The sequence below is a fragment of the Motacilla alba genome, chromosome 3, assembly GCF_015832195.1.
Source record: "Motacilla alba alba isolate MOTALB_02 chromosome 3, Motacilla_alba_V1.0_pri, whole genome shotgun sequence".
Classification (NCBI taxonomy): Eukaryota; Metazoa; Chordata; class Aves; order Passeriformes; family Motacillidae; genus Motacilla; species Motacilla alba.
In genome coordinates, this window is record NC_052018.1 from 35,998,632 (window position 1) to 36,024,137 (window position 25,506).

A 25,506-nucleotide genomic window follows, 5' to 3' on the forward strand; every position below is an offset into this window, starting at 1 on the left:
TGCTTGTAACTTTGTCCTGATCCTGAACTGAGGTCTAAAAAATACTTAATAGATGAGCATTAGAACCAAACCTCATGGCTACAGCAGCAATGCTGCCACAGAAGAGAAATGAATAGTTGTACAAAAATAGGCTTAACTAAAGGAAGGATAATTATATGCTCCAATACTATACCTGGCTTTCCTGGCCCTTCCTTTTTTACAAGCTCCACTGTTAATTGTCACTCACAATAAATTTAATTCTCTAACTCAGGAATATAAACCTATATGTCAGGGAGGCAGCAACAAAGGCAGAGTGAATAAAAAGGAGAAGGTGGTGCCATGAAACCTCAGAAAAAAATCTCTATAATTATCTATCATTTTTTTTGTCAAGGGACATAAAAGTATAAATTCTTCTTTGAGACACTACAAAACTGGTTTGTAGGCTTTGAGCTTCTCTTAGCAGTGGGAAAAGGAACTCTTTCTTTGCTGTCACATCATATGCATGTGGCAGAACTACTGATCAGATCAAAGATTTGTGTTTCTGTAGGCAGCTTGTGCTCTGCCCTTATTTCCAACAATTTTATTGTGCAACACATTGTGAAATCTGTGCTTACCATGACTTAGAAATCTTGCCTTTCTAGAAGAGAACAGTGTGTCTGTCACTGTCTCATCAAAAGTGTACTTGGTTTCTTTCCTTCACTGACATGTCCAGCGCTCGGTTCATTCGAGCCGTTTCTGAACTGGAGCTCCTTGGCTTCATAAAGCCCAGCAAGCAGAAAACTGACCACGTGGCAAGGCTGACATGGGGAGGCTGTTAATGTGCCACCAAGGTGCTAATAAACCTTCCCAAGAGAGCAAGGGCTGTGCTCCCACCACACTACTTCTTGCTAACTTTGCATACTGAGTCAAAGGCAGCGGTGCCTGAATGTTGTGAGATACATTCTGAGTGCCTGGGCAGGCTTGAATAGAGTTGGTTTTTAATGCTCATCTTCCCTGTGTAATGTTCTGCTGTATTAATGCTCATGTTCCAAATACTGTATTGTTGTGCCAGTTTCAGTCTTCTTTGATGTGTGATATTTAACAGTCCGCTGATACAGCTCAGGCTAGCAAGCCGAAAGGACAACACTGGCTGTGTCAGCCACAAAAGTGATGAAGCAGTATTATTAACATCCTTATAAGCTGATAGGATTTGAGTCATTAATATAAAATGCCTCCTGATCCTTGAACTACGTTTAAAAATGAATAAAATAAGTATGCTAAAGAAGACAATGAACTCCCATGTTCAGCCTCTGCTGTGTGTTCTTCCAAACTGGTCCTAACTCCCTAAAAACTCCTTGAGGAAGAGAAGGGGGAGAATAACTGTGAAGAGGCAAAGTTTTGCCCTTTGGCAAGAGCAAAAGTGAACTGTTTGAATTCCTTTTTCTAGTTGAAGTTGATGGGTACTAGCTGACTTGTGCTGGTAGGAAAACTTGTGTCAGCAGACGGAGACCATGGCAGTTGTGCACTCAGGTGGAAGGTAGGAAAAGCCCCACCTAAAGCACGTGTTGTAACCTCCCTCTTTGCCAACGGTTTGTGCTGCATGCAGGCAAAGGAAACAGCTGTGGGAAAAGCACTGCAGTGTACCAGCACTGCTCATGTGATGATCAATCTTCAAAAAGCCTTCTCAGACCAACCTTTTCCCTTGCCTCTGTGTAAGGAGCAAATGTGTTTATGCCAGCGTCTGTGCTCTGTTCTTCAACCATGGGAAAAGCCTTAGGAACCAAACGGGAAAAGCTGCATTGCCCTCCAGAGCAGTGTGTCTGCCATGCTTTGATAAACCCTCTGTAATCACTTCCATAAACCAGATCTGTACTGGAGAGGGGAAGTCTTGTTAAAAGAACCAGTAACTCAGCTGGCTGTTTCCCCAGGAATGTAAGAGATGTCAGGCTTGTTTTAAATACACAACTCCTGCCCTCTCTGAGTGTATTTTCCAGCTGCAGGAATTGCAGAGTCACAGCAACATGTCCTCAACATGTCCTGGTGTGTGTAAGTGGGAGCCTAAATGCTGGCTCTAAATGCTGCCAGCCAGTTCAGAAGGGGGAGGAGGTGGAGCTTATCAGACTCTACTGCCAGAACATACTTGGGAAACAATGACAGAAACCTCAAGAGCATGAATTGTTAGGATCACAGTGGAGCACTTGCAAAAGTTTCAAGGCACAGGTAAAATATTCCCATTCTTCCCTGCTGAGCAGGCTCAGGGTCCTGTTCAGTAGCACGTACAGACAGCTTTCCAGCAGCAGAGAGGAAAGTGAGACATTTCAGCAGAGGGGAAGGCTGAACACCCCCATCCTGAACCTCACCCCATTTATCTCACAAACACACTTGACAAATGAAAGGGAGCAGCACCAAATGTCTCAGTGATGTGCAAGAGGACAAGAAGCCAAGTGCTTTGCTGTGTAGCTGTCTCCTGCCACCCTCATCTCAGGTAACTTTCACACCCCCAGAGGATAAAACATTCAGAAATAAAGAGAAAGCAGCCTCAACAGTGTGTGGCCTTTAATCCCCAAATGTGCAGGCAACATGACATTATAACAGTAAAATTAATAGTTAATGGCTGTTTCTTCCCTTGAACTAATAACAAATTTGTACGGTTAAAGTCACATTTGCTGTGCTACATATATCTTTAACTCTGTACTTGGTGCTTCATTTTCTTCAGCAAGGAGGATAAGAAGGTTGAACAGTTAAAAACACAAACTAAACTGGTCATAAATTTAATTTAGTTCACCTTTCTTTCTTCAGAAGCTGGGCTTTGCAATCAGTCCTACTTTCCTGGAAAGAGCTTAACATCACTTAATCTGGAACCAACATCAGTAACAGCTGAGACACCCTCACATACCTTAGCTGAAACAGAGATTTCAACTGGAAAATTAAAAATTAGTTTCTACAACTGTCTGCATAGCAATAACATGTTTTGCAGATATTCCAGACAATCTTCACTGTCTGCAATGCTCACTTAAAGGAAACAGGACAAAAAAATCTCAAAGTGCTAATGTCTGTAGTAGTTCTGAAACTCTAGTGTGAAGCCTCACCTCTGAACTAACTGTATCGTATTCTTAGGCAGCCACATCTTTCAACAGAACTACTGCTAAAAATCAGACCTGAATGCAAGTTAATGCTCATTAAAATACTTTTCCACCCCTTTTTCTCTATTGTTACAGATGCTGTTCTTTGACACCTCTTTCCACTACTGTGCTACTGGTTTCAAACACAAACTTTGTAATTTTTTTTTTATCTTGAAGTCTACAACAGCAATAAACTATAAGAACCACCCAGGTGCCTGTAAAAGCCATTTCATCACTGAGAATGACTTCCAATACAAAAGTCACAAGCACCGGTTAACAAGAGCATCAACTTTTAATACTTTACCAGCCTCCATTTTTATTTTTCCCCGCTGTGGAGTCAGAAAGCTAAAATCCTTCCCAATTCCCAACTCAAGAACAAAGAGAGCTTTCACAAAACAGTTTTTAAGCAGAATCTGTGACTGGTCATGCTGTTCAAGTGTACACAGGCAAATCTGAAACGGCATACAAGATTGCTTGAATCTCGTTCCTTTGCAACCTTGGCAACTGCTGAATCATCTTATGGTTATACATCTTACGGCTCTCACATCTAGACACAAAAATCAACACACAGGACATACATGCTGCTTTTCAAGTACACAGTAAGTGAGATCTGCTTGGAAAAAAACACATCACTACCTTAAAAACAGGTTAACCAAGATCTTTGGTTTCACTCTGTTAAGTTCCAATTAACTGTTCTCAGCTTGCCTGGCTTTTGGGTAAGACTGCAGTTACATACAAATGGCAGAAATATTCTACATGTGGCCATCACAAAGTGCAGAGCCAAGAACTGCATGGTTACTGAACTGTACCCACCTCTCCTTGACTCAAAAGCCTTTGAAAAGGTTCTGTAAAGCAGGTTGGTTTTCAAGCACCAGCTGGCTCCTCACAGTACCCCAATTTCCCTAGTTTTCTCAACAGCCATCAAGCTGCCAGCCATTTTCCTACTGAAGAGCATGACTCTTGTTAGAACAAGTCTTTCATGTGTGATTCATCACACTAGATACTGGCACTGAGATTAGGTAAAGGAGCCAGTTTGAAGTCCAAGACAGAACAAGCAGCAGGTTAAAAAATGAAAAATTTCACAGAATGCAACCTCATTTCCAAAACAGGCACAAATTAAGCATACCACAGCTGTGATACATCAGCACCCACGGTGCCATGCTTTTCATCTGCCATGAGACTGCTTATTATCCATCAATTTGGAGCAGTACAGGAGTGGCTGGGTGCTAGCATCACATCACTTCTTATTTATAAATCTTAATATCCCAAAAGAAAAGATAACACAGGAAATACATGAGATGTACGAGGATGCCAGAATTTGCATGGTGGTCCACCTAGAAGCAGTGATTTTCCTAGCTTGAGCAACTTAGTAAAAGGAGGTCAAAAAGTGAGGAGCAGGAAGGAAAGGGACTGAGGACTCAAAGGCAGACAACAGAAATTACAGCCCTTGATAGTTTTATCTTCAGTGACAGAAGACCTGAGAGGTGAGTCTAGCAGAGATTTCTCATTTCTGGGATTCTGAAAATAGAGATAATCCAAATATTTAGGCAAGACAGGTTTCAGGGAAGTGACCAGAAAATCCTTGATATTGTGGCAATGTGTCCAATTCTGAACTTTCAATCTCCTAAGCGTAAGAGTTCACCAAGCAGCAGAGCTCATCACAAGTAAGCATGAGCCAATTACCAAGTTCATCTACCAGCTTCAACTCAAACTCCTCAGTTGTCTGAGATGGGACATAGATCTATCACAGAGCAGGCTTCCCCTTAACCTGAAGCTGACAGTAAATTAGAGAAGACAGCAGTTTATAATTAAATGATTATTTTGAAACTGCTTTCTTGTCCCCAGAGCAGGTAACTGAAGGCCTTTGGTAGCAATACTTCCACCCCACAACACACAGACTTGCCATGTAGGAAATTTGCAGTGATTCAGAGACCCAGCACTGCCCAGACAGCAGCAGCCAGCGCCAACACAGCAGTCTGTCAACAGCTGAATGCATCCAACAAGGCTCTCTACCCTTAACAGGCATTACACACCTTCAGCTCTTGCAATAGCTACACTGTTCCAGCTTGCAGTACATGCACCTGCTCTATCTCATGAACAGATTTCCTTTAATGTGTCACTGAAATCTGAAGGAAGGCAAGTGCAGCTGCTGTTTGAGTCAGCTGCAGCACGTTACATCACCAGTTGTGTGTCCATTCTGTACCAAACGCTTCCTCAACAGGAAAAACTCCAGCCGATCTAAGGAAGATTTCTCTGTCTCTGAGAATGACCTGAGATTTTAATCCACCTCCTTCTCCTGATCTAAAACTGACCCACCCACTATTGCTAGTAAATAAAGTTTTCATTTGAACACTCGGATTTAAGTTTATTCATACACAGCAAAAGTTCCACCTGCGTATTAAAAACGAACAGATTAGAAGTAAATGTTTTATTCTTCCAACTAAATTCCAGTACTACAAGGGCAGTAAAACAATGATACACTGAAAAATTGCAGCAATAAACATTTGTTAAAGACTGATAGAATAAATAAAAACTACAAAAATGAGAAATCATATAAACCCATTCTTAACCCCCAAAAAAGTCATGGAATACAGAAATGCCCTCCTTCACTATTTCACAGGCAGTACTGTGGGCTATTTGCTTAAAATTGTCCTGGGATTACATTCTAACTTAACTGTGATTACAGCTCTGTTGTAGTGCACAGTTATGAAAACCACACTAACTTCAGTCAGAAGTGTCATTCTACGTTTTTATTTACACAACCAGTGAAGGGCAACTTCTAGAACACCAGCTTTAATCCTTTACTTTTTCAAACTTATTAACATAAGAAGCCAAATCGTAATGATACAGCAAATGAGGCCACTGGTATTATTACAGGTAGCAAAGGTCCACATCCAGGTGGTACTGACATCAGGGAGCACTCCAAAACCAGTTGCTGCATAAGAGTGGTTGCCACTGACAAAAGCTTGAAATAACCTGTGTTCACAGGGGGGAAAAAATATGGCATTGCTGCAAGTCTTTACTGGGACAGCTTGCAACAATAAAACAGGGTGTATAGGGCAGCCCACATATGCAGAAAGTGTGATTCATGAAACATCTGGAAAGAGAAAAAAAAAAGAAGAGTTAATGACAGCAGTAACAAGTATCAGCTCTGTGCAAACCTTCTATGGTAGTATCAAAACTGGTTTCAAAACTAAACTCCAGCATGCTATGGGAAACCAGGTCTAGATGTTTTAAACACAAGCTGCATTTTTTCCTCACACCTCCCTTTCAATCTCAATATTCCATATTCTCTATTTCGAGTATTTTACCTTGGGGCCTAACAGCTTAACAGCAAACAATGGCCATTTACATTATTGAACACTTGGTAATTCAATGCTTCAGGGACCAGAAGAAAGGGATACTCACAACTGGCAGGCTGTTCTCCATATCGTCGCATGATCTGATCATGCGTGAACTTCACAAATGCGTCATATTGTTCTGCAGGGATGAAACATTACAAGTATGAGTATCACGTTTAAATCCAGCAGAAAAATACTCAGGGCAAATTTTTATACTCAGAAACCATACAAGTTAAACACACCCCAAACTAGCAGTAGTTTTAAATAACTTAATACAGTTCATAGCTGCCATTTCTTTTTTATCCTCCAGAACAACTCAGCCAATGTCCCCTTCATTAAAAGACTCTCCCCTACAAACTTCTGTAAATGAGAAAGATGGCAGTAAACTCCAAGAGAATTATGCTGCATGTAATAACAAAGACCTCAATATACCTCACACCTGCTAAGTATCACACATCGTATTTTGAAGAAATGAAGTGAGCCCATTTTACAGATCCATAATGGGGGCAGAGTAGAAAACGTGATATAATGGTCAGTGCTAGGGTTGGAAACATAATTTGTCTGTTCCTACCACTACCAGATGTAAGAAATTTAATTTAATGAAATGGAAACACAAAAGTACAGGAAAGGGATTTGCTACAGAGTTAGAAATCATATTTGCTGACTGCCAGAAAATCAAAAGTAAACAAGAAACTAAAAGGATGAAATGCTAAGCAACTAACTTTTGAGTAATTCTAATCACAGAAGTAGCTACTATGGGAGACATATAGTTGACTGTGGACTGCATGAAAACAGTTACTGTGTCATCTGAAATGAAACTGTGATATGAAACATACTTGGATTTGAACTAAGACCTGTTATTTCCCAGAAAGGTTATTCTTTCTATACACACATACATACAAATACATTTGCAATATTTTATTCAGTTTTAATACTGCACTCATCAGCAGGATATCACCTTTCAGAATTAGGAAATTGAACAAGGAGAGTAATATCTACCAGATGCCGCTCCTCTCCATTCCCCTTCCTCCCTTGTGGAAAAATACATGTGCAGCAATGTGGGGTGTTCTGAGAAAAGGGCAAGGTCAAAGAAGGCAATCTTCAACCAAAAATGCAGTTAGATTTGTAGTGGTTCCTAGTCCCACAGGTTTGCCCCAATAAAGTCCCCATCCTCTTGCAGGGATGAGCTTCACCTTTGAAGTAAACAGGGTATCAGTAATCAGCAAGCAGTGCAGCAGCAGCAGCCCAAAGTATGGAGCGGACCCAAAGATCTAAAGACATTCATCCCTGACCAAGGGGGCCTGCGGTCACGGTGGCCAGCTCCCCTCTGCCCACAAGCAGGACCTGTTTCACTGCAGTTCTGACCGGCGGCTTTTCAGCAGCCGTGTGAGGACTTCAGCCAAACAACAAAATAACACAAAGAGCAGACTGAAGGATCCAGTGCACTGAAACAATTCCAAAAAGTAACACCAACTAGAATTTTTCCCAGAAGTATGTATTAAAGGCCAAAATCAAACTCGCAAATGTTCTTCTATTAAGGTGGAAGTCAGCATACACAGCTGCTCTGTAACATCATCTTAGAACTATGGCAAATTTTTTTTTAAAATCCAGTTACTAAAAAAGCTCCTTTCTTGTGACATTCAGATTCAGAAGCTAGCAATCCAAAGGTAGGAGCAGCCTACAGTTAACTACTTGAGAATTTAAGTGAACACTGCACAAATACTTACATCACTATATCATGCACATCCTAATTATTTTAAGTCAGGTGGCTAAATGACATGAACACAAATGCAATTACAATACTATAAAAGGCTGTTTTTCAGAGATTCTTTAGAACCTTTTTCAAGAGCTAAGGCTCTTGCAAAACCAAGTTTGCTCTAACACAGCAGTTTCAGGTAACAGAGGCAGGAAGAGAAATCAGGGCATTACAATGATCTGAGTTTTCCATTTACCAAACATTCTGCATGAAAAGCAACCCTTGTTGCAAAGAACATGGAAGAAGGAAAGAATAGGCAGTATCTGGCTAAATACCTACATGACAATTCTGATTTAGAAAATACCCAAGATACAAACATTCAGTTAAGTCACTTGAAAGAAGCTATTCAACTGAGATTTATTATGGAATTTCCAGTTACACTTCCTTTGACTTAACTTCTGTAACAAGGAGTATCACCTTACTGCATCAAGTTTAGAAAAGGATATAACCATTCTGTCAGCAGACAACCATAGCTGGCCTTCCATGTAGGGAATGTCTCAATTCTTTTGCCAGTCTTTAAATTCTTGTATAATGTTGAAAATATATTACTGGCTTAATGTATGTGATGCAGTAACATGATCTTCCTAATTGCTCTTTTGGTGAGCACCATGGTAAGAACAAGTAAACCTAAATCATCTCACTAAACCACAACTCCCAGATAAAATTCAATCCCCTCCCTTTTCCAAAAACAAACCCAACAATGCTCCTTTTGGGACTAAGAGACAGAGCACATGTACGGAACTGGACAGAAGGGGCTTCCTGTTTGTAAATAACTACAAGCTTGTACTCCAAAAGTGTCTGGAACAAATGTAAATCTATCTGGTCTTCAAATGGTTATGAACCCTGCTAAATGAAATGAATTTAAGAAAATACAGGAAATGACCCAGTTCCTAACATACATGAATTAGGAGAAAAAGTTCCACAGAGTCCTAATTCATCAGGCTGAAGCAGGCTAAAAAGAATAACACTGAAATGGATCACCAGGCTCAAAGCAGAAGAAGTATTCATGGCTTTAGTAATAGTTTTAAATAGATGTAGATTTAAGAGGGACATAGAACCATAGCAATTTCTTACACAGAAATGGCAGATCAGCAGGTGCAGAACATGAACAGGATCTCAGGTGCAGAGACAATACTATCACAAGCAACCCACAAGCCTGGTGACTTTCTGCATGTGCACGCCTGTTAAAGGTTTTAGTCCCACCTGAAGAGACCTGCCATTTAATTCTGATGTGTTTTCAGGTGGGAAGCACAACAGCTGTAGGCATTCAAAAGCCCATCTGTAGAACAGTGTGCTCAGATTTTCATTATCATCACACTAAATATTAAATTAGACCCCACATCATACTGTGAAAGCACAAGAATTTAGGTGCTCAAATGCTAGCAAGAAGCTTAGAAGTAAAGGACCTCAAAAACTGAAGAAAGGTCATATTTACAGTGCTGACATTAGCATGATCTTTATGGAAAGATAAGCTGGCATCAGGTGCCAAGAATTTCAGCTGAATTGTAAAATACAAGAATTCAACATGGAGCATCAGAAAAACAGCTGAACTGACTCTCAAGCAGATACCAAACACTGCTGGCAGCAGTGTAATGCTAAGTACTGGGAAGAGAAAGGGAAATCTTAGGTACTGTCATCTTGCCAAATTCCAGAAAAAGGAAGTCAGTTCCCAAGCAGGAAAAAAAACAAAACAAAAAAACCCAGTCCTTCAAAAAGAGCTCTACAGGCAGTCTTTCTGAAGAAGAAGAAAAAAAAAAACAAAAAAAAAGGAAACTGTCAACAGCAAGAGAAAGTTCTAACTGAAATAAAACCACTGTCTTCACTCACTGAGTAGTAATAACTAAGAGTCATACTTTCTATCCAAAGCAGCACAGAAGGAAAAAACCTATCAAAGGGAGTAAACATCATTTTTTTCTGTCATGTATGCAACTCCATTCCTTCATCAGATTAGGTCAGAAAAAAACATACACTGTAACAAAAATAAGAGAAGTTTTAAGCTTTCAAAATCACCGAGACTTGTATTATTCTGAACTGTAAGATACCTGCAAGTTTTGTGGTCAAAATTTCTTCATACTCTTCACGGATTTTCTCTTCACGTTCTTTCAGCAAACGTTCACAGATCATTCCAACTTGTCTGAGAGTAAACAGGGGCTGTTCTTTTTTCAATGGTGATGATGCTGCAGATGAAGTACCTAAGAGTAAATATTTGGGCATACCAATTTACAATCACAAGTAGAACAGAAGCAGTTTTTTATAATCAGGTTTTTTCACGCCTTTTACATTAAGGAACTTCACAAAACATTTGAAGGAGATTTGCTCTGCTATTTGATCCTCCTAATTACTACTGACGCAGAACTGGATGCTCAAAAAGGAAGACATCTGCAATGGACAACCCCAGGAAGGTCACACAAACACTGTCAACACCATTTACGTGGCAGTTGCCACATACAAATTTAAGCTTCTATTTTATATAAAAATTATAGTACAGCATATTGGTGCCAAGACAGCTGCTTTGCGAAAGCCTATTACACTATCAGTGACAGAGCAGGCAGGATGGTCTCCTGAAAACAAGGCCAGGCTTTTGTCTGACCAGTTTTTAAAATGCAAAGCTACCATCTTCCAGACCAATAGCACTACTGCCAAAAAAAGCAGCAGTAACTAGTGGGAACGTGTCAGATCCAACAGGTAATGGGGAGAACTATTTACTCAAATGGAATCTGACAGAATAACAGAATATAGCAGAATTACACACAATTTATGGCCAAAAAAACAACAGTAACTGGTGAGAAGGTAAGTAACTAGAAAAAGTTGTTTACACAAGCAGAGTTCAAGAAAACATAGGAAAATTACACAGAATTATCTGAGTACCTGGCAAAGCTGGTCCAGTGAGGAGAAATGCATGTGGCTGTGCATCAGTAGAACAACAAGGATCTGTCTGCTGGAAGCTATTTTCTAAATGTCTTCTCTTCTGCATGCGTTTGTACTCCTGTTTTATGTTGTACAGAATTTGTTCTAAAAAGAGAAAAAAAAAAACAACAAAAAAACCCTAAAATAATCATCATTACATTTCACCATTTCCACTCAAACATCAAATGCTGTAGATAAATAGCAGATAAAGGATAAAGGATAGACAGACTCTTAAAAAATGACCTGCAAAAACAATGTCTTACCTAAGACATAATTTAAAGAAAGGTAACCCAGGCTGTTTTCACCAGGAGAACGCCAGCAAAAATGTTCTTATTTAAGGTCAAGTACTGGCACCAGAGTACTGCTAACAAAAAAATCCAGCATCCTAAAGTTTAGGAATGATACAATCTGCATGGATAAAAATTTGGCTGTAAAACTTATACTAGTATTAATTATCTTCACTTCATATATTTCATCTTTAATTTAATCTTTCACTCCCACACAGCATTTATCACTCATAGAGTTAAGAGTAACAAGACATTCAAGAATAAAACTTCCACACGAATTGCCATTCTTCTCTGTAGGCTGTCCTACAGGCAGCACAGTGAAGAGGAAAACACAATTTAGACAATATGCATTAAGCACCTACTGGTTAAAATACCAAAGAGTTGGAAACTGACAGGAGAAATACAAAAGCCTTCCACAACATTTTTGAAATTCTCAAATGTATCCACATAAAATACAGTGGATGGATCAACAGTCTCTTTTAAAGGAGTACAGCAATATGTAGTGCAGCTTTTGATTGCAATGAATGAAGTACAGCAAGTTATTTTAATAATCTCATCTTCACTGCAGAATCATAAGGGAAAAACTAATCCTTGCAACAGGAACTACTAATCCTGTGTGCCTTCTCTCTGAAATTCCACATATATACCAAATGGCTCTCAGGTGCATCAGTGGCCTAACTGCATATCCTCTGGCAGTGTAAAATATTCAAGAAAAAAGAAGTAATTTTCTACTGTTTACATTCTTCCCATAAAGAAATTTCCAAAGGTTCTCGTCCTTTATGCGAACTCTTACTTTTAAATGCTCAAATGCTTCAAGAAAAAATTATCTGCACAATTGGCTTCCAATGACATTTCTAGACGTTTTAGCAAGGACAACTTTTCAAAACTCAGGTACACATAAATTCACATGATCATGTCAGAGTTACAAAGGACTCCACTCAGACCTTTCCTATTTATGTCACATTTTGCCAATACAACAGCATGAAAACTTAAACCACATTTCAAGTTTGTAATCCATATGCTACAGAGGTTCCACATCTGAACATTTCCAATAAGGAACCATGTGATGCAGGTAACTTCAGCTACCACCCTCTTCAGTCAGTGGCTGAAGCCTCTGCTAGACCAAGTGGAAGCAAACACAATTCTCAGTTCAGATGTTTAAATACTGTCATGGTTCAATTCCATGAGTCAGTCTAGAGATTTCCAATTTATAAAAAGAGAGAAAACTGTTTTGAGTAAACAGGAGTGTCACAAAAGGAGCTTCTTGGATTTTGTCCATTGATTAAGGACTTGATACCTTTTCACTCCCAAGCCTGCAGCTGTAAAATTTTCAACTCTCTAATGGGAGGTCAGAAATATGGTTCAAAGAAGGAGCAAATGCAGAAAACAGTAATAAAACAGTAATAAAAAAGCACAGCAGGTAAATTAAGAGAAGAAACCACAAGAAAGTGTGTGGGAGGGGGGGGAATGGAGGATTCATCCTTTCTGTAGGACAAGATACACACACTCCTGTACAGTACATCTTAAATCATCTTAAACAAAGATGCAGCCAGGCTTCCAAAATTAAACAGAAACCCATGCAGAGCTGATCATGTGCATACACACATCACCCAGAGAGTGGCCTAACAATATTGATACTCAATGGCATTATGGTGGCAGAACAATACTTCTCCTCAAAATCAAGTGCTGCTCTGGCTCCAGTGATACTGCGTAATTCTGAATGGGAACCAAATTAGCTCACATGATCACCTGTCCTAAAGCATGTTTACACTGTGAGAAACATGACAGCACATATTCACACTGCATTTGTATTAACTGAAGAACATAACAGGCCATGACCATCCTTCACTATGACTACTTTGTCCTGGCCATGCTTTCTTAACTTCATGTGAACTGCAGAAAAATCAGCCAAATTTCAGGTGTAACAACTTAAATTAAAATATTTTCTACAGTTCTCCTTTCATCTTTTTGCAGAAACATTCTCAAACCACATTAACCACCAAAATCATTAAGGACAAAAAAAGTAAACAGATTCTGCTCAACTGATGAAACTGCAAGAGCTAAATCAATAATCATATGCCATGTCTCCTTCAGTCCTAACAAAACCTAGAAATTAAACAAGGAATAATTTAGAGAAAATGTTAAAATACCAGCCAGGATAGAAGGAGCAAAAGCAAGGAGGGGTGTGTGGGGGAAACAGGGAGAGGAGGCAGAGAAATCAGGTGTGGACTTTGGGAAAACACTAACAACTAGGACAGAAAACCAAGATTTGTGCACCAAAGATACATGACTCTATTCTAAATTATACTGAATTGTGGACAAGAAGTCTCAATGACATTACAGGAATCTCATCTACCTCTGATTTGGCAACACTTTCTAAATTGCCACCTTCAAATCTTGCTGTGAAAATCAAAAATCTCAAGAAACACTACTGACAGATCTGGAGATCCCCATCCTGACAACAGTTAGCATTACCATGACTTCAGCTGAAGGTATAGAACTAAGCAAAGTTCAAGAGAAAGCACTATCTGAACATGACACTGACTACACTGCAAACTGCAACGAGGAGAAAAAAAACCTGAAGTGTTAAGCACTGACTGAACACTTGCTAAGCATGCCCATAACCTGGTTTGGTAAATGTTATTCCTCCATTCAGACTAAACTTAAAAGATTAAGGCACAACTGCTCAGCACACAGAGCTGGACTGCAAGGCACACTCAGTACCTTGCTGATAGGGGGCAAGGAGACTGACTCACCTTATACTTCCCCATTTCCACCACTTATAAAAGGGAGATTAACAGTCAAGAAATGCAAGTTTAACATAGCACCAAACTTTCACTGACATCTCACATGAACGATGAGACCAGGAATGTTTCAAATAAAGCAGGCACATTTTTATATCACCAAAGACTAAGTAGCCATTCTTATTAACCTACAGTAGCATAAAATCTTAGACTTAAAACTACTTGACTGTGAAGTGAGATGTAAGCCTGCAAAATATTTATGACTCATTTTAAGTGAAAATCTGATTGCCAAGTTAAAATAATCTAATATAGTAAGAAAAACTGCTTAAATGCACCAAGTTACTTTGCCCATTGACTGGTCTGCTTTCTAATTCCACACAAATATATTAACAACATTTTTGAAGTATCTCAGCACTTGCAGGAAGCCATGAAATATCAAGGTAATGCAAACCAGACAACTTCTGAACACCACCTATACAGCAGACATCTAACTGTAAAGAATTTTAAAACTCTGACCCAGTTAAACAAAGCCTAGAATCAGTAGATCCAACCTACTTTTCTTCCAGAAAACCTTCCTGCTTTTTCAAGTTCAGTTTTTTAACTCCTCCAACTTCCACTCTCTCTGCAGTGCACTACTGACTTAAAATGTGCACTGAACTTGTGTCAAACACAACGTAGTTTTTTTATGTGCCTCAGTGTGGAGGCCCAAATTATTCTTAAAACAATGACATGTATTTTAATTAACAAATTATTTTATATATAAAAACTTAGAATCTGAAAGTACACTCATTAAAGAAAATCTACTATCACCTTCTCTAAGACTATGAAATTTAAGTGAGAACTTGCATCACGTATATCACACCTTATTAGATATTTTAAATAAAAGCTTTTATCCACCTTGAACATATACTAAGTTCAAATGAGATATTGTACATCAGACAATTATTTGATCTGAGATTACAAAAGGAATATATTTAATATGATGAAACACACATCACTGCAGCCTATCCTCAGTTTCTTCATAATCTCAGTGTTTCTTACTGGTTAGAGATGCCTCTGAAAGCACAGAGCTATTTAACAGGAAACACCAGGCAGAGGTGCTAAAAGTGAAAATCAGACTTGCAAATATGGGGTAGCAGCAAGAAAAAGACACACTGCTAACACACCGAAATGAATTAGTACTTCATAAATAGCATTTCAAATTCAACATGACTATGAATCTCTACCAGTCACACAATAATCTGTTTTATGCCTCCCTTCTCCTTCAGGTTCAAGGCTAAGATCAAGAATGACAAATGAAAAGTGCTATCGTCTCACCAAAACCACCGAAGGCATCCAGGATTCAGTCAAATACACCCCAAATATAATGAAATACATGGATACTCTTTTTTTTTTTTATCTAGAGCTGCGTACTGAGAGCATAAAGTTGAGTACACAGGTTCTTTAAATTCTGCATTAAGACCTTTCAGAACTTGAGATGCCATTTGGAGAACAAAGATTTCCAAATGAAGAGAGGATGAAATATGAACAGGGTAAATGAGACTTCAAGTTTGACATCTGAAATATAATTGTCACCCTAATGGATTGCAAAGCCAAATATTAATTTCCAAGGAGTGATGTAGTCTTTCTACTTTCTTTAATTCATGAAAAGAAGTCAAGTCAGTATTTTTCAAAATTCTGCCATCTAATTACTTCACCCTGACCTGTAATTACCTAGAAATTATGTACAAAGGAAACAGCAGTTCAACTTAGAAAGTTTAAAAGGCAAACAATTATTTTCTTCATTTTAATAACTGCTTATCAACTATGAAGGTGCTGATTGTTACACCTGAAGGACTTTCTTCTTTGGGCTTGATTTTTAAACTATCAATCTCTCATCACAGTTCCTGACTTCTCTCATTCACCTAAAGGAAAATTCAGCAAAACACACAGGAAGGTGACTCAATGCGCTGAAATCAGAGTAGCAGTCTTCCAGGCCTGAAATGGAACCTTTAGCTCAGGTTTCAGTTGGCAATGGCACCATTCAACATATGCATTCAAACTTGAACCATGCCTGGGATTTCTTCTAAGCAATCATTCAAATGCCATCCTGATGTCAGTGGCATACATCTTTAGGGATTTCAGCTTCTGTTAAAGCAAAACTGCTCCACTATCCTAGTTCAAATTAATATATAACATTTCCATTAGGCCTTCAACCCTATTCAACACCTAGCTGATGTTACCACATTCCTACTTTTGGTCTCCCCACCAGACTACTGACATACAATGTTAAAATTAAGATGCCAGATTCCCCTAAAGGCAGAACTGCAGAAGAGCAATGGATAGAAGTATTCCTCAGGGCTTTTTTTCTACTTAACCAGGGAACCCTGGCAGAGACAGAAATTAAAACAACCCAAATATTCCTCTTACTCTCTTGCTTTGGGTCTCAGATGTCAACCACTCCACTTGTGCTTCTCAATTAGGCGTGTTAAGAGGTTAGTAACAGGACATGTACTTTTGGAAACCATGCTCCCCCTCACAGGAGCATGCTCTAAGCCAGAGAGAAAACACTGATAACGGGTGCATGCTGACACCCATAGCCACTGGCTATCGCTGCAGAAGGGACAGAAGCAGCTTGCCACAGACTGGAACACAGAGCAGGCCACCTCAGGAGATCCAGTTACTCCAGGCTGCAGGCTGACAAAAGTTCTGGTTCCCCAAGCATGGATGATGTTCACATATGCGTTAGCTCATTCTGCAAATGTATTATTTCAGGAAGTCCCAGTTCTCCCGATTAAGGGATTGAGGAATGAAAAATAAATCAAGCAATACAAAATGTATTACACACAGCAATTACATCTTTCCCTTCACATAAAAAACTGTCACACTGCATTTATCAGACTTGCCATCGAAACAAAAAAAAAAGGGCTTTAACATTTTATGACATCTACAACCAAGGGTATTTAACATTTACAGTCACCACAGGCATCTATACAGAAATTTCTCATATAAATTAAATTCTGAAGTCCAGATGCAGCCATTACATGACTTTTTTCAAGGGGTGGGAATGTTTTGGTTTTTAAAATCCAAATGATTTCTGCAATACTGGAGCGCAATGAGAAACTTGGCATTTCACCGAGACAATTTAGCAATAAATACACATGTGGATAAGTTAACAAAACAGAAATTAAGCAGAAAGAGATGCAGCACTACTAATATGTCACATTCCAAAGCCACCGAATCTGTTCATTTAAAAGCCAAACCTATGCTTGGCCATTGCCTGACCAAGTTTCAGACAGAAGTAGTTCAGTTAGCTCAAGAGGGCAACTCAAAGGTCGCAGGAGGACAGCCCACGGGGAAGACTAACAGCTCCTCCTATTCAAAAAGGTCAAAGACATTTTCTAGCATTAACTTTGCAAAACTGTGTCAATTACATCAATCTCTTTCCAGACTTTTCCGAGAAAGAAAAAGGACATTCTAAAGGCAAATTCATCTACCTTCTGTTTGTAAAGAGACCCCGATGAGAGGCCTGTTCTCAACAGCTCCACCCACTCCGGTTTTAGTTTGCAACATTAGTTAGTTGCTGGGGAAGTGCTGAAGCAGATGAATGTTTCAAATGGAAGAAAAACTACATGTGCTCAAGTCGGTGGACTTTTAAATTATTTCATCCTTTTTGACTGCATAGAGGTCTTTCAAGTTAACCTCTGGTTTTGGATGAAGTGTGGAAAAAAACCTTGCGATCTCAGTCTGCCTTCAGTGTTTCTATGAACCAGGAATTCGGAGATTTAAATCCCGTTATGTCTCCCTTCTGTCCCCAAAATTTCTTTTAACTGTATTTCCCGCTGTAGCTTCAATCTGAGAAATGTCCAGACATGCAGGCTTTTAACAACTAACCTGCCTATGAATTTCAAAAAATTTAAGTGTAGTTTTTTCTTTTTTTTTCCCCACTCCCAACCAATCCTTCACCTGGGTAAAAATGTAAACAATGGTTCCAAAACATCCAACAGAGAACAGAGAAATAATACTGCCAATGTTTTCTCCTTTTACCCCTGAATTCATTTAACAGCTTTGAAACAGAAAAGCGTCCTCTGGACCTCAGAGGAAAACCAACAAGTATATGCATAACACACAGGCAGCATCCAGACCCAGGTGCAGTTATTCTGATTACACAAAACAGTCTCATTTATAGCTAGAACTTACATGAAACTAAAACTCATCTGTGGTATTCAAGCAGTAGAAAAATATTTAAGAGGAGTCACTCTTTCAAAACTAAACCAGTTTTACACCAGGCAGGTATGTTCTGCACTGCTTATAGTGAACACGGTTTTAAAAACATCATTCTACAAGCAAATAATGCTACTCAAAAATTAGCAAACATACTCATGAGTATGGCTGAAGCCAGTAAGCACAATTCCACAGAAAGTACAGGCTGTAAAGCCACAATTACAGTTTGGCTGCCAAATTCACGGAGAAACTGGAAGTGACCTAACAGCTGTTCAAATAACCACAAAATATTAAAACACTCTTGTGAGAGATAAATTTCATCTTGAATAAGCCTATCCTCTCTCAAACAGACGTTGGTTATTTGTCTATGACCACTCTATACAGACAGCTGTTTTCTCATCTGACTACCACACAGTATTCTCAGTTCCCCACACACCCCTCAATCAATCTGTAACCTTCTACTTCCAGATAATTCATTTTTGAAATGAGGAACAATGTGGTAAGAAGTCCTGGTGCTGATACGGTCTCCACTGTGTGAAGCCAAACACTACCAGGTCAGAGTATCAGATAAAAGAAAAAGGTTTAAGCATGAACTTAAAAGCCCAAGCATCAGGGCCTTCATATCCTGAGCTCTGACTTCATATGAACGTTTTCATTACACAGAATTCAGACAGACTCTTTTTAAGAGTGCTGGAAATCTAAGGATTACAGTAGCAGGCTGAGAAAAGCCCAAGTCAAGTCAACTGGATTCTGGCTGTTAATAAATTTCCCAGCACAAAAACTAACACGAAATGGTGACTTGGTAACACTTTTCAAATTGGACTGGAATTCTTTTCACACATACAGCAAGATTTATCTGACCCTAATGCAGCCATCTCCATCAGAAATGGTCGTGTGAACTCATTTTAGAGTTAATGAAAAGCAGTATATATTTCTGCAGCACACTAGGCCTCAACCTAAATCAGAGCTCTAGAATAAACCATCTGATTCTTCCAAATGACTACCAGGAAAAATGCTAACTATTAGTTCACAGGTACATTTACAAAACTAGATGAATCACAGACAACCTTTCAACAGGCCTCTTTAAAATTATGAGCTCTGTTTTGCTTAGTGAGAGTCAAAATGAAATATATACAGTGTGGTAATGCCACTAAATTCAACTGAAATTTAAAGGCAAGCAAGCTGATTAACACATGCATTTATACCAGCACGGTATAAAGATTCTTTTTTTTTCTGTAACGGAAACCACAGAGGGAGCTTTTAAGCAAAACCCATGTAAACGTGCACAACTTATAAATGCTTCACGTTTTGCTTAGGAGTCTTCAAGTGCCGTACGAGACATTTTGATTTACTGTCATACACTCTTCATTATATTAGACACATTTTTTATACATAAAATACACCCTTGTCTGTACACCAATCACCTACTGACATGGATTACCACCTGCACTTCTGATTTTCTCTGGAGACAAAGAGGCCTGTATTTGTTTAATTTCAGTAACATTTCAGTTTTTAAGCCCTTCAGAATGGTTAGAGTAGAAGCTTAGGTATTACCTCAAATACTGCTCTAGGTTGTCTCTTCCGAAAATTTTATTGATTTGCCTCCTTTCAGCAATACATATTTACCGGCCAGACAATATTTATATTAAATATTCATAACCTAAGCTCTCCAAACCTCAAAGAAATCAAAAGAAATCACTGCAAAGAAGCAACACTTATCCTCTAAAATAATTAAATTCGGTCTGATTTTAAATATCTATTTCTAAGTACATGCAATGCCTCGCTGTACCAGGGAGTGCCATCCATCACAACCCTCATCCCAGACCGCTGACTCATTCAAGATCCTTTCCTAGAGGTTCAAAAAAATATCAAGGCACTGATGCCAAGTTTTACTCTGTATGCCCTCTATACTTCCTGCATAGCAATTTTTTCTTATTTGATTAAAAGCTCTAAAAAATGTATTGTACGGCACCGTTTTCCGAACTAAGAATATTGAAACAAGGCACTGTCCTACGTGTAGATGGCAATTTGAACATTCAAACTTAGTGCCTGGTAACCTGGAGCCAACTTGGGTTATAAAAGGGAGTACCAAACACAACGGCGGAAGGAATTCTGCTGCAACAACTGCAGAGGGCTTTTTTTTTTTTTTTCCTGCACACAAAGGACACGGGTACATCCATACCTCGGCGCTACAGCCTCTCATGGCCGCGAGCTGCACCGTCCCCGAGTGCACTGCTGGAAGGTGCCCACTGGACTAAGCATGGCACGGGCCCATCAATCCTTCGTGCCCAACCAAGATTAGTTCCCTTCTTCTGTCCCTACTCGCTGCTAAAAAGAACTCGGTTGATTTTTAATTGACAGCCATTACACAAGCAGACCTCGAGCTTTTAGGGCCGCCGGTTGACTCATCTCTCGCACCTTAAAAATGTAAAAGGGTTTCCTTCTTGCCCTGCGTCTCCCAGACGAGAGCAGGAGGCCGCCCGATCCCATTTTATCTGCCCTAAAGGCAATTCTCACCCTCGCACGCAACCGCTTCCAACGCTCGGGTTTCCTAGGGAACTTTTAAGGATACCGTAGAATGGGTTACCCGGGACGATAGCCCGTATTAAGGGGCTGGGAAGTGGGATTACCCCTTTGTTTTATTCGCTTTTGCCTTTTCCCACTGGCGTTTTGCGGGTGATGGATGACAGGCCGGCCTCCCCGCCCTGCCCCCCTCGCCCTCCCCCGATGTCTGAGCAACGGGAGGAGGTGCCGGCGCCTCGACCCACCGATAATGGCTGCGAGGAAGGGATCGACCGAGGCCCCGCCGACTCCCGACCCCAGCCCCACCTCGGTCACACCCCTGTCCCCTGCCGCCCCCAGCGTTTCCGGAGCTCGACTCGCCCCTGCGGCTCTCCTTGCCACATCCAAGCGCCCGCGGTACAAGGAGGAGAGAGAAAAAAAAAAAAAAAAAAAAAAAAAAAAAAAAAAAAAAAAAAAAAAAAAGCCGGCCTCCTCATTTCCTAGGATCGAGCTTCCTCCCAACAGCACCCCCATCCCCCACGCCGCTCGGGTCCCTTTCTCCAGTCTCATCTCACCCCCCCCGCCTCCGCCGACCCCTTTCCTATGGCCACCAGCCCGCATCGGCTCAACCCGCCCCCCCTTCTTCCTCCCCGTCCCTCCTCCTCCTCCCCCTCCTCTCCTGCTGCAAACGGCCATTTCTATTGTGTCTCTCGGTGCCAAGCCGAGCAGGGATCGCCCCGGCCGCTGCCAGCCGCACAGCCCGGCAGAAAATGGCTGGAGGGGGACGCCAGACCCACCCAACCCCCCCCCCCGCCCCCTTCCTCCTCCCCGCTTCCCGGCCGCCTTCCCGGCCCCCTCCCCGCCGAATGCCCCCGGGGGGGCTGCCGGGCGCAAGGAGCGCCGCGTCCCTCACCTGTGGTGAGCCGGGACGACACCTCTCCGAAGGGCGAGGGCTCCATGCGCAGGTATTTCTGCGGGGAGGAGGCAGCGGCGGCGAAGGAGGAGGAGGCGGCTGAGGCCGGGGCTGACAATGGCGCACATCGCCTTCGCTTCGGGGACGCCGGGCTCAGCAGCGGGTCGAAATCCAGAGTCCTTTTCAAAGTGGCGCCGCAAGCCATGGCGCGGAGCGGCCAAGGGGGCTCGGAGCGAGGGGCAGCGGTGGAGACAGCAGCAGCCGGCCCTGCCCAGAGGCGTCTTCCCCGCTGTCTGGAGTGGGCTGGGGGGGAGGGAAGGGAAAGGAGGGGGCGGCTGCGTCAGGGCCGCCTCCGCCGCCTCCCCGCCGGCCTCTCTCTAGGGAGCGGCCCCGGCAGCGGCAGCAGCAACCCCGGTTCAGTCCAGCTGGATCTCCGCTCTCCTCGCCCGCTCCGCCCTGCCCGGCCGGGACAAATTCCGCCCGCGGCCGGTGGCGGGACACGAGCAGTGCCGAGAGACGCGGTGCCGGTCCCCGGTGCGCGGTGCGGGGCGGCCGATGCGGGGCGATGGCGATGGCAGGGCCCGGGCGGCGGCGATGGCGGCGGCGATGGCGCTCCCGGCCGTAACCCCCGCACCAGCAATATGGCGTCAACAACAACGCCGCCGGTTCAAACGCCGGGGCCCCCCCGCCGCAGTGGCTCACGGGACTCGTGGTTTCCCCGCCCCGGCCCACGCCACCCAAAGGCACGATGGCCGGTGGGGAGCTGGGACTACAGCTCCCGGCGTGCACCGCGGCGGCAGGGTAGGCTTCCGGGTGCTGGTTTAAATCCCCCCTGGGAGGGTGCGGGCTGGGGTGTGGATGGGGACGCGGCGGGACCCTGGGGGAGGGCTGGCAGCTGCCCTTGGGACGCGGGCACACAAAAGGGGCGACGGTCCTTTCCTGCCTCCTGCGGGCGCAGGTGTCGGGCGGCCCAGGCGGCGGATGTACGTCCGCGTGGCGCTTGTCTGCATGTGAAATCGGGGGCAAAGTGCGTTTAGTGGCCTCCGTGGTGGGGGCAGAGCAGGGAGCGTGCGGGAGCCCGAGGTGGCAGCTAAGGACACGCATGGAAAGGCCTCACGATGTCGGGATCTGTGTCACGGCGTAACCGAGTGGTTTCCTTGCAGTTGCATAAAGCACATTCTTGCTTAAGGAGGGTGGTGAGGGAAGAGGTTCAAAGAACTATAACGCTGCTGCTGGGAAGAGTATAGCTCTTTCCTGTGCAGCTTCCTGATAGAAACAAACTGTGTTACAGGTCACCACAGTGGGAAAACTAACAGAGGTTTATAACCCCAAAAATATATGTAACTTTTACGTTTTCTGTATCTAATTTTGGTAATTTAACCATAAACACAGAGACATCTTGTCTTTGAAAGACAAAATTATGAATATGCTGTCATAAAATTTTAACACTTTGGTATTTTTCGATTGTGTTCTGAAGCGTAAGCTAGGCTTTCTCTAATGGCATAAAAAAAACCCCACAAGCCTTACCATCCTTTGGAAGCAGGATTTGCTGTACATGTTTGGTGTGTGGCATATATTATTAATTAAGCTGTAAAGGCACCCAATCAGTCAAAACACCAATCTGATTGTGCTGGCACTGTGGTTGTGCTGCTCTTGGGGTAGCTGAGGTTTCAGGTGGTGAGGTGACCTAGCAGAACCTTCCTTCTCAACAGACTATTCTGAGACAGATAGCTTGTGACAGTGTTGGTACAATTAGGTGAAGTTTATCTTATGCTTGTCTGAGTTGCCTTAGCCTAAAATTAATACTGCAAAATTGCAAAATGAAACCTCTGCTGTGAGTTGTTCCTCTGAAGAGGAAGTACTTGGGAGTGTTTCCTTGGAAATAAGGATGCTGACAAGCCTTTCTAAAACTAAGACAAGTTCTGCTTCTCTGCAGCAAGATTCAGGAAATGTGCTGATGTTATTACAGTGTTACAATTGTCCTACTATTAGTGTACTGGTATAACTACTTCTGTGGACACTCTTCTTTGGAATAATGCTGGCTGGTTTTCCATTTGTTTAATTCTTCATTTCCATTACATTTCCCTAAGCATATAGCTTTCCCTGTGTTTGGGCACCGGTGTTAAATATTCTTACCAAGCACTTATCCCAGCAGGACTAAGGCAAAATTGCTCTTGCAGGCTTTGAATTGAGGGAACCCCAGGTGTTTCTCAGTGTGGGTATGATGTACCTGTTTAGTTTGGATTGCTCTGTGCCCTGCTTCTGCCATCATTTGTATGCTGAGAAGTGCCTGTGTTTGGGTGTGGTAGTGGAAAAAAAAAAAGGTTACGTTTCAGTACTTCCCCACTGAAATTATTATGTTAGATATATATTCTGCATTCAGCAGCAGAAGCAAAGATTTGGTGACATTAACAGTGTGGCACTAGATCTTAAGGACCATTCAGGCACAATTTAACTCAATTAAGACAGTCTGAGGAATCAGGTGAGACTTCATCAAGATAAGCTACTAGAAAGTCAGCTTTTGCCAGCACAGGCAGCACTATAATTGTGAGCAATTGATTAGAACAGTGATTGTCCTAATCAACAGAGTTATTTGGCTTTTATCTGACCTTTAATTTGTTGAACTAAACTGAAGCAAGTCTAATTTCGGTCAAAATAAGAATTCACATAGCCCTTTGCAGCAAATTAAACCCAGACAAATCAACATAGCTTTGCATGTAGACAAGCCCTAAGGCAGCGAAATGTCCAACAGCAGTGACAAAGTGCTTGATGGTTGTCAGGGAACATGTGTTTTTACTTTCATTGTGGCAGGAAACACCATAGGGTCAAGGCTGCAAACCACTGTTTATATTGTTCTTTCTTCTACTTACTTATTATATAACCAATTTGCAGTGCCCCATTATGTGCTACATGGGGTGCCTTTAAAATTATATATTATAAGCATCTTTTAAAAATAAGTAGTACCCACAAATTTTATTAATACTGGGAGTGGGAGAGCTGATTCATAACTGGTGTGCTAGATTTTATTGGATATGTACTTTGAGCATGACACCTGTTAAAAAGGCAAATCCTGACTCAAGACAATATTTTGACCTCTGTACAGCCCTGACTGAGGTGGGAAAGTAACTCTTTCAGGGTATTGCTTTGGGATGGTGATGGAAACATCGTAGTGGACCAAATATTGTCTTTGTGCATTCTTTTCTTCCCCTTCCTTGTGCTATTGCTCCATTTCTCCATTGTTGTGGGGTTTTTTTGTTTGTTTGTTTGTTTTTGTTTTTGTTTTTTTTTTTGAGTCTTCCTCTCATCCTCTTTATAGACCATGTTGACTTTGCTTCCTCTTCCTTTTTCTTGAGACATCCTTTTCATTTGATGCAGGATCCACATCACAGGCTCTGTCTTTTCTTCTACACCATCTAACCATATTCTTCTCTCTTCACCTGTGGCTCCTTTCTCATTAACCAGTCGTGCTTGCCAACACGGGACCACGGATTGGCTGAACAGTTTCTAGGACTTATTCATTTCACCACAAGTGAACAAAATTCACTTTAAGTGGTGTCATGCCACTTGAATTTGGACATGGGTACCAAAGGTTGCTTACTTATGTATTAGGCACACACTGTGGTTGCAGATTTCGTGGACAAAATGCAGTGGTGGTGATCTGCCATTGTGTCAGTGAAGTGTTTGTATGGTGCCAAGTGAGAAGGGATTAATTAAGTTGAAAAAAAAATGGAGGTTAGTACAGGAATTGTAAGGTGGAAAAAACAGCTGAAAGA

General features: G+C 41.6%; 2 protein-coding genes across 8 annotated transcripts in view; one reads left to right on the forward strand and one right to left on the reverse strand.

Annotated features, from left to right (window-relative positions):
* Positions 1 to 1,254, forward strand: part of ORC3 (origin recognition complex subunit 3) — a 36,148-nt gene extending 34,894 nt beyond the window's left edge. For 3 of the 4 annotated variants that reach the window (XM_038130754.1, XM_038130751.1, XM_038130753.1), the window contains one exon: positions 692 to 1,254. In XM_038130754.1, coding sequence (XP_037986682.1) covers positions 692 to 797 — 106 coding nt within the window. In that variant the 3' untranslated portion in view covers positions 798 to 1,254. Of the gene's footprint in view, positions 1 to 686 lie in introns of all 4 variants that reach the window. The other variant, XM_038130752.1, reaches the window with a different exon arrangement.
* A 4,170-nt stretch (positions 1,255 to 5,424) lies between these two features.
* Positions 5,425 to 22,376, reverse strand: AKIRIN2 (akirin 2). Of its 4 annotated transcripts, none has more exons than XR_005256189.1 (6): positions 21,734 to 21,999; positions 11,046 to 11,189; positions 10,220 to 10,369; positions 7,421 to 7,614; positions 6,489 to 6,560; positions 5,425 to 6,177 (listed from the first exon to the last, which is right to left on the reverse strand). XR_005256189.1 is itself a non-coding variant. In XM_038130758.1 (5 exons), exons 1-5 carry the CDS (start codon positions 21,936 to 21,938, stop codon positions 6,167 to 6,169), a joined length of 567 nt encoding a protein of 188 aa, XP_037986686.1. In that variant the 5' UTR covers positions 21,939 to 21,971; the 3' UTR covers positions 5,425 to 6,166. The 4 variants fall into 4 exon arrangements, 2 of the variants coding, with proteins under 2 accessions (XP_037986686.1, XP_037986685.1); XR_005256190.1 differs by having other exon boundaries at positions 10,220 to 10,354; positions 21,734 to 21,971; XM_038130758.1 differs by lacking the exon at positions 7,421 to 7,614 and having other exon boundaries at positions 10,220 to 10,354; positions 21,734 to 21,971.
* Between the last annotated feature and the right edge of the window lie 3,130 nt (positions 22,377 to 25,506).